General features: G+C 38.3%; 1 protein-coding gene across 1 annotated transcript; it reads right to left on the reverse strand.

The window, feature by feature from the left end:
- Positions 1 to 5,519: 5,519 nt before the first annotated feature.
- Positions 5,520 to 9,090, reverse strand: LOC117331758 (acetylcholinesterase-like). Its single transcript, XM_033890635.1, has 2 exons — positions 6,478 to 9,090; positions 5,520 to 6,219 (listed from the first exon to the last, which is right to left on the reverse strand). The coding sequence occupies exons 1-2, from the start codon at positions 8,043 to 8,045 to the stop codon at positions 5,955 to 5,957; spliced, it is 1,833 nt and encodes a 610-aa protein (XP_033746526.1). The 5' UTR covers positions 8,046 to 9,090; the 3' UTR covers positions 5,520 to 5,954.
- Between the last annotated feature and the right edge of the window lie 810 nt (positions 9,091 to 9,900).

The following is a 9,900-nucleotide window of genomic DNA, read 5'->3' on the forward strand; positions in this document are numbered from 1 at the left end:
TTATGCATATTGCATTTTGAGACCAATCGGATAACAACATGGCCGACAGGCAGCCATCTTGGATTTTGACAATTGAAGTTTGTTATCGCTATTTCTTAGAAAGTACAGAAGGGATCTTTCTCAAATTTCATTTGTATGCTCCCCTTGGTGCCTAGTTATGCATATTGCATTTTGAGACCGATCGGAAAACAACATGGCCGACAGGCAGCCATCTTGGATTTTGATAATTGAAGTTTGTTATCACTATTTCTGAGAAAGTACTGAAGGGATCTTTCTCAGATTTCATATGTATGCTCCCCTTGGTACTTAGTTATGCATATAATAGGACTAAGACCACAATTAAGTACTTCCGGGTTCAGGCCCCACGAATGAAGTCCCCTCAAAAATGTATGTATTTCAGGAAAACAAATCAAATGCCTCTTTGAACTTGATTTCTGTTGATGAATTTAATGTGGATTTATAGTAGAGATGTCAATCTAGGTTTTGTGATGTAAAATAATAATATTGATCATTTATTATGTGCTCCAGGACCCTGTGTGATGAGTCCTGATTTGACCTCTACCCCTGACCCGGATGTATATAATCCACGTTGGTGACACATTTTGACAGCTATCTCCAGAAAATGCTGAACATGCTGGGTTGAAACTTTTATATTTTGCTTCTCAGATGTTGGTCTTGGCCAGGTGAGATGGAAAGTTGCATATGAGATGTTGGGAATTTATTATGAATTTTAATGTTACAATGAAACATATAGCGAAGCTAATTGTGGTCTTAGTCCTAATATGATAGGCCCTGAAATACATGTTTTTATTTGACAAATCCACATTTTTTGGCCGATTCTCTTAAAATTTGACATACTTGTTGACAGTTATATTTGTGATTAGTTAGGAAAGCTATTTGTCAAATTTAACATGAATTTAACTTCAAATTAAATTTTAAAATGATTTTTTATGTTATTTTTTTAGAATTTTTTTATTATTTTTGTATTGTTTTTTATTTAAATATTTGACATGGTCATGTATTCTATAGGGACTGATTGTTAGATTTGAAAATTTAAAACATATTTATTTTAATTTTTTTAATTGATTTGAGGGTATTAGCTATTGTATCCAGAGACACAACATTCCCGACCACCGCCACGGGGAGGCTCCCTCTTTAGGTAGTCATATATATTTGTATATGTAACTTTTTTGTTGTTGTTACACATTTGTTTTTGAATTTTGAATTCAATGTCTTATTTTCAGGTTTCCCACTGTATCTTAAACAGTTTGTTTTGGCTTCTCAACATAGATGATCCTGAAGCTGATTGTCTCCCCTGCATTTGCTGGATCTAGCTGTCCTCTCCTGTAGTTAGACTTCCGAGCAGACTTGGACCTCTCGCATGATCTTGGTGCTGTTCTACTGGTAGCGATAGAGTTCTCTTTTTCATTTTAGGTTTATACTTTGCTGTATAGTTCTCTGAGCTCAGTTGAACCAGCTTATGCTTCACTTCCCTCCACCCCTCTTCTCTGCCTATGGGTGGACAGCATAACAGTAATTGTAAACAAGTGCTGGCTAGTGTGTCTATTGGTGGTAACTCACTGTGGTTGGTCACTGCAAGTCTTTATTGTTGCATTTAGATTATTTCATGTCCTTATGAGACCTGATTAATGCTTTGAAACAGTTATGATATCAGTCTGATAACAAAATTAAAATATTTTGAAGCAAAATTTTAAATTCTTTAAAAATTAAAGTTAAAATTTGAAATTGGAAGCAAACTATATATAGTTATATGCAGTGAATATCAAAGTTTCTAAACCAGTTTACAGAATTGAAATATCTCAATTATTGAAAAAACTGTTTCATTTTATCTATCACATGATATCAGAAATATACATAGTAGCTGTGTGTAGAATTGTGTCTTGATTTTCAGTGTCAATAGGGTGTTTTTAGATCTCTGTAATTCCTGTTGTATGTGTCATAGAGTAATTCTGTTTTCACAGCATGATTTCAAATAGCTCAAAGTTTATGAAAATAATTATTTTAAGTTTTTGACAAAAATAGTGTCCTATAATAGGACTAAGACCACAATTAAGTACTTCCGGGTTCAGGCCCCACGAATGAAGTCCCCTCAAAAATGTATGTATTTCAGGAAAACAAATCAAATGCCTCTTTGAACTTGATTTCTGTTGATGAATTTAATGTGGATTTATAGTAGAGATGTCAATCTAGGTTTTGTGATGTAAAATAATAATATTGATCATTTATTATGTGCTCCAGGACCCTGTGTGATGAGTCCTGATTTGACCTCTACCCCTGACCCGGATGTATATAATCCACGTTGGTGACACATTTTGACAGCTATCTCCAGAAAATGCTGAACATGCTGGGTTGAAACTTTTATATTTTGCTTCTCAGATGTTGGTCTTGGCCAGGTGAGATGGAAAGTTGCATATGAGATGTTGGGAATTTATTATGAATTTTAATGTTACAATGAAACATATAGCGAAGCTAATTGTGGTCTTAGTCCATATTGCATTTTGAGACCAATCGGAAAACAACATGGCCGACAGGCAGCCATCTTGGATTTTGATAATTGAAGTTTGTTATCGCTATTTCTGAGAAAGTACTGAAGGGATCGTTCTCAAATTTCATTTGTGGGTTCCCCTTGGTGCCTAGTTATGCATATTGCATTTTGAGACCGATCGGAAAACAACATGGCCGACAGGCAGCCATCTTGGATTTTGATAATTGAAGTTTGTTATCACTATTTCTGAGAAAGTACTGAAGGGATCTTTCTCAAACTTCATATGTAGATTCCCCTTGGTGCCTAGTTATGCATATTGCATTTTGAGACCAATCGGAAAACAACATGGCCGACAGGCAGCCATCTTGGATTTTGATAATTGAAGTTTGTTATCGCTATTTCTGAGAAAGTACTGAAGGGATCGTTCTCAAATTTCATTTGTGGGTTCCCCTTGGTGCCTAGGTATGCATATTGCATTTTGAGACCAATCGGAAAACAACATGGCCGACAGGCAGCCATCTTGGATTTTGACAATTGAAGTTTGTTATCGCTATTTCTCTGAAAGTAGTGAAAGGATCTTTCTCAAATTTCATAAATAGGTTCCCCTTGGTGCCTGGTTATGCATATTACATTTTGAGACCTATCGGAAAACAACATGGTTGACAGGCAGCTATCTTAGATTTTGACAATTGAAGTTTGTTATCGCTATTTATCAGAAATCGCTGAAGGGATCTTTCTGAAATTTCATTTGTAGGTTGCCCTCTGTGCCTAGTTATGCATATTGGATTTTGAGACCAGTCAGAAAACAACCTGCCCGACAGGCAGTCATCTTGTATTTTGACAATTGAAGTTTGTTATCGCTATTTTACAGAAGGTACTGAAGGGATCTTTCTGAAATTTCATATGTAGGTTCCCCTTGGTCCCTGGTGTTGCATTTTGGGACCAATCCGAAAATAACAGACAACCATTATCGCTAAATCTTAAATTTTATGTATAGGTTACCGTTGTTTGAAAAGCACTAGAGGGCTGTTTCTGAATTTACACAGATTAGTAAGACTTAGAGGAAGGGAAAAGTAGAGAAAAGATCAATCTGACATGGAACCTATAAAGATCATTCAATGGTGGGCGCCAAGATCCCTCTGGGATCTCTTGTTCGTCCTCCGTCGTGCGTGGTCCGACGTCCATTCGAATGCAATTTACATTTTCGACCTCTTTTCAATAACCACGGGACCTATAGACATGATACTGAGCCTTTAGAATGCTTTGATGAAGGACTATCAAGATTGCTGAAATGAATGACGGTGACATTGACCGTCATTCAAGGTCATAAGGGTCAAATGGGCTTAAGCAAGAGGCCCAGAGACCTGGTATTGGGCCTTTAGCATGATGGAGTGAACGACATTGACCTTAAATTCAATGCCATGTAGGCCTAAATCAAAGCTGCCAAAATATATCAAAGGGGACCGTTAAGGCCCATGGGCCTCTTGCTACAGTATAGCATTCTACTCTTCCAATTCCATATTACATCACCGAGCTTACCGTCTTCAAAAAGAACCGCCATCTTTCCCTAACCTTTCGTGACTTTCTTTATGTCGTTACAGTGGTCGTACAGCCAAGAAGCGTTCCGAATGAAGGGAAAGATGGCGGTTCTTTTTGAAGACGGTAAGCTCGGTGATGTAATATGGAATTGGCTACGGCACATGACGGATAACATAACCAACCGACATCCTATATTGACATAGTTATGGTTACTGTATACCGCTGCAAGCGTCGATTTTTCGATTTCTGAATGGTTATTGAGGTACCCATTAGAGGCGAGGCGACTATTCAACCGGACGGAGATTCCGACCTAGCCATTTCAGCATCTATTTCCAAATTCGTCAGGTCATAACTTGGATAATACTTGGCCAATTTTGTTCATCGAACACTCATTGGAAAGATAAAACATTTCTTTTTAAGGTAATGTATGTGTCACTAAGATTTTTGACCCGCAGAATACGACAATTTTTTTTTTTAAATACGTTCGTCTTCCCCCTCTTTGTAGTTACTTACCCTTGATACTATATACATATATATATGGACTATCATTTGGAAAATCGTGCCAAGCCCCTGTGGCTAGAACTTACGTATTACTGGTATAAAGACTTATCCTACACAGGATCATCAACACGCTTCTCATTGCTACTTGTACATTTATTATATACAAAATGAATATGGGTTTTCATGTTGGTAAAGCAGAAGTAATTTTAGGTATTTCAATACCATGTCCTTTAACTGATTGACATCAATACAAATCCCTACATTGTTATTCATCAATGGATCAGTGAATTATAACAACCTATTATCCTTTCCTGAAACTGTAGCCACGCGAGCCATTCTGAAACTCTGGGCCTCTTATTTTAGGTTCGATTTTTAACATGACAGAAATTTGAACTGATATACAGATTACTTGTAGGTGGGGAATGCTTTTTATACTCGCATGCTCTTAGTATCTGAGACGTAGAATTTAATTGGTGTGACTTTGCTGTGTCAACAATTCAAACTGTTCTTGGTTGTACAATTTTTCACTATACAGTGTAAACTGGCTTGTGGCGCACGTGGTTTTGTATAATTCTTATACAATTGTAATTCTTTTTTGTCTTTAATGCCATGATACCAGATATCTTTACCTGGGTACATATGTGAATACCATGTAGATCTTTACCCGAGTAAATGTGAATACCATATATATTTTTACCCGGACAAATGTGAATACCATTTATATCTTTACCCGGGTATATGTGAATATACGAATACCATATAGATTTTTACCCAGGTAAATGGGAATACCATGTAGATCTTTACCCGGGTAAATGTGAATACCATATAGATTTTTACCCGGACAAATGTGAATACCATTTATATCTTTACCCGGGTATATGTGAATATACGAATACCATATAGATTTTTACCCAGGTAAATGTGAATACCATGTAGATCTTTACCCGGGTAAATGTGAATACTATGTAGATCTCTATACCCAGGTAAATGTGAATACCATATAGATTTTTACCCGGACAAATGTGAATACCATTTATATCTTTACCCGGATAAATACGAATACCATAAACATATAGATCTTTACCCGAGTAAATGTGAATACCATGTAGATCTTTACCCGAGTAAATGTGAATACCATGTAGATCTTTATCCAGGTAAGATTGCCTCGTATTTGTTTGTCTTTCTAGGAGTCGTCGATGTTGCCAGGGACCGAGAGTGTTAATACTCAGGAGGAAAGTCAGGAAAATTAGACATCTGTTCGAAAGCATTTCCATCTGCTGAAAGCAGTAGGGTATCTTTATTGGAACATAACGGACATTATACCACTGTCCACACTGTTGTATTCCTAAACAATACTAGAAGACGACAAACTGAATTCATAACACATTATACGGGAGCTAGTACCATACTAAAATCTTAAACTCAAAACTACCAGGAAACACAGAAATATTGGGAACCACATGAGGGGACGTGATTTCGTCGCCATAGATACTTCGTCTGAAACGGTTTTGTTGAGTGCTGGAACAGTCTCAAGCCAAAAATTCACCATATTTCTGCGCAGATGACTTTTTACGGTCAAGTTGAGATCAAAGTCCATGTAATGACGCTGACCATGGTCAAACTGTGGCCACAGTGGTAGTGATGAAACTGTAGTATTGAGGCCATTGGGATCTCTGAAAAATATGTACAGGGAGCATGAAGACTTCCAAAATAAAGACAGACAAGTCATCTATAATATACAAGGTTCCCAAAGAGACACGCAAACGTAACCTACTTCATTCTCGTGTAAAACTGGAACTCCGTGGTAAGTTTACATTATATTACTCTCTATGACTCTAAACTCCACATTAGTTCGGCCGACAACATTAAATATTACGTCTTGTACTGAATTTAGATGTTTTATTTGTAGTAACATAAACAACAAAACTTACCCATATTTGGCAAAGTTTGTCAAATAAGTCATCACTGCTTCACTCAATAACCTTTCCGATCTGGAAAAATTATACACTGGCATTCCAAATATATAGACAAGCTCATCGCCATGGTAGGCGCCATTCAACCAGGAGGGCAGATTCGGCGTTGTAACAAACGAAGACTTATGAGATAAAATAAATTGGTAAGAAAGGGTTGTTCCAGAAATATGACGTTCCAGAGTTTGTACTGCTCGACTGTCGTACATCATGTCACCAAACACGTGCACCAGACGCCGTGCCTGGTCTGCTAGTGTGCCATTCGAAGTGTAGTTCACACAAATGGCGTCAGATATTTTTGCGTTAGATCCATAATAATCACGAGAAAGTGCGGGTGCAATGGAGCCACAGAGCGCGGTTGTTGGTGCTCCGTCTGACAGTGTAAAGTTATACCTAGTTTGAATGACCTTCAAATATGACCTTATCAAACCGCCATCCGCACTATTTGTTCCCGCCATGTAGTCCGCTGACAAGAATCGCTGGCATCCGTCCGAATCTCCATCATAAATAATGGTTTGGGGAGTGTCCATCAATATTTCCCTGTCGATTACGGGTGCTGGTCGCATGATAAACTGAGGACTTGACGAATCTTCGGTCACAATTGAATTTTGCCCATTAAGCAATTCTTGTGCAGTTTTATTTCTCATACAATCAAGAACAGTCCCATCAATGCGGCCTGATGGGACGCATCCGAGTTTAGTAGCCAGTCTTGTTGCTGCATTTCGAGGGTTATGAGTAATTGCCCTCGGACTCAACCCAAACCCACTCATTGGTATAGCTCTCCGAAACAGATCTTTGCTTTCTGCTGACAGGAGAAGCAAGCCAATACTATAACCACCAGCCGAATGACCAAACACTGTCACCTTTTCTGGATTTCCTCCAAAGGACCGGATGTTCTCCTGTACCCATCGAAGAGCATAAATCTGATCCCATAATCCATAATTCCCTTTCGCTGATTCGTCCTCTGTGCTAAGAAAGCCGAAGAATCCCAGACGATAGTTCGTGACAACAACAATAACATCGCCGTGCTGAGCAAGGAATGACCCGTCGTATAGGGACGCCGTCTTTGATCTGTATCCCCCTCCATGTATGTAAACCATAACTGACAGGTTAGCTGTGATGTTTATTTGCCCTGGCACATAAACGTTCAAATAGAGACAGTCTTCGGAAATGGCGCTATTATCCAAAACATCTTTGTATCGTCTTAAAAGTCGTTGCATACAGGGAGGCCCGTGATGAACTGCCTGAAGGGTTCCATTCCAAGAATCAGGTCGCCGTGGTTTCTTGAATCGTAAGTTTCCCACTGGTGGTTTGGCAAATGGTAATTTTAGAAACTGATGAACTGTTTCGTTGTTTGTTGTCACAGCTTTTCCTTGGACGGCACCATATGTGGTGGTGACGATGTTATCAGTGGGTGTGGCTTTTCCTCGGACGGCACCATATGTGGTGGTGACGATGTTATCAGTGGGTGTGGCCATCACTGTGGTCACTATAACACAGAACACACACACACGCTCTAACCTCTCCATAGTCGGTGGAATCTCGAGCTATCCAGTACAAAAAAAAAAAAACGTGCATCGTAAATAAAAACGAACGTGCATCGTAAACTAAAGAACAACAGATAAACTCACACGATATCATTTTATACTTTTAGAGAATTCAAGAAATTATCACCTTGAAGTAGGCAACATTCATTTTATCATAACAGTCAATATTTTTGTATTCAGGGACACACTTTAGGCCCACTAATCCTGATTTTCTAGCAGGGATTTTGATATCATAGTGAGGCGGTTGCTTTAGATTACCAATTCTTTACAGAACTCTTGGTGGTTGTTTTATGGTTTATTAGCGTTTTTAAAAGTAGATTAGTAATCCAGATAAACTTAATCACACACTTCAAACAACTTGAGTGTACAGCGTATATATACATGTAAAAGGACTGGAAGCATTCGATACGCAATATGCTGTTGTCATTTTTTCTAATATAGCTGTTTATGACGAAAAAACACTTACCTCCTCTAGTCCGACATTCTCGGGAACTATACAGGACTAACGGTTATTGTCGGAGCGAGCTGCTCACTATATATATACAATTGTGTTAACACATTGAAGAATATCTTATCGTGCAAAGGTTCGAAATTGATAGCAATATATTTTACAATGACACAATAAGATTATACTTGCGTAGAAATGTTTGTAGACAGAGATAAAAAAAAACACAGTTGTATACGGTTATATGATAACACGACGTATACTAGAATGTACGGTACAATCTGTAGCCATTGACTGGCGAGGACGATTGGTATGCATACAGAAGGGATTGACCTAAGAGATCCGAGTCAACACAGTTTATTAGAAAGAGCACAGGTGCCTGGCTCGTTTTATAAAATAATAACATATAGAGTACATATAAATGAAATGTACTCTATAACTATGTTATTATTTTATAAAACGAGTCAAGCACCTGTGGAAAGAGAGTATTGCACGAAGTCGAGTTTTCCATATGTTACAGCTGTTTTGTGTACAATGTTGTTTACTTGTTATATTTGTTTAGTTAATAAACAGCATTCAAAATACCATCTTCGCTAGCCAAGGCTTCTGATTACGTTACACTACACGAACCCTTGGCGGATATAGGCGTCAGTTCTGGCCCTCTAGCGGAGATTCAAAATTACCACTCTTTACGCATGAAATTTTCGACCAATCAAAACGAGCGTTACCGATTTACTTCATCTGAGATGTTTACAAACACACATGGAGGCTTGTGTCATTTTGATGAGATATGTGATCAATGACTTAAATAGATTGATCAAACACTGCGAATGTTTCCCTAAAGATAGTTCGTCTCTGTATATAGGTAAAATGCCATGACATAGTCGACATTGTAGCTCTGTACTGGGTGCCGCAATTTTTGTTTACTGCGAAACCAAGCCTGAACGTAAAACGCGATTTGATTGGGTGCCCTGGGATTCCAGGGCGCGACGGTTTGAACACGACTATATCCGCCAAGGGTTCGTGTAGTGTAACGTAATCAGAAGCCTTGGCTAGCGAAGATGCCCACGGACAAACTTAGTTAATACTACATCCCATCTCACGGACAAACTTAATTAATACTACATCCCATCTCACTGACAAACTTAATTAATACTACAGCCAATCCCACGGACAAACTTAATTAATACTACATCCCATCCCACGGACAAACTTAATTAATACTACATCCCATCCCACGGACAAACTTAATTAATACTACATCCCATCCCACGGACAAACTTAATTAATACTACATCCCATCCCACGGACAAACTTAATTAATACTACATCCCATCCCACGGACAAACTTAATTAATACTACATCCCATCCCACGGACAAACTTAATTAAT

Source organism: Pecten maximus, chromosome 7 (assembly GCF_902652985.1).
Source record: "Pecten maximus chromosome 7, xPecMax1.1, whole genome shotgun sequence".
In the NCBI taxonomy this organism is placed as follows: Eukaryota; Metazoa; Mollusca; class Bivalvia; order Pectinida; family Pectinidae; genus Pecten; species Pecten maximus.

Coding starts and splice junctions, on each gene's coding strand:
- LOC117331758 (XM_033890635.1), bottom strand. CDS start 8,045: ATGGAGAGGTTAGAGCGTGTGTGTGTGTTCTGTGTTATAGTGACCACA. Junction 6,220..6,477: donor ACAAACTTTGCCAAATATGG/GTAAGTTTTGTT, acceptor CATATTTTTCAG/AGATCCCAATGGCCTCAATA.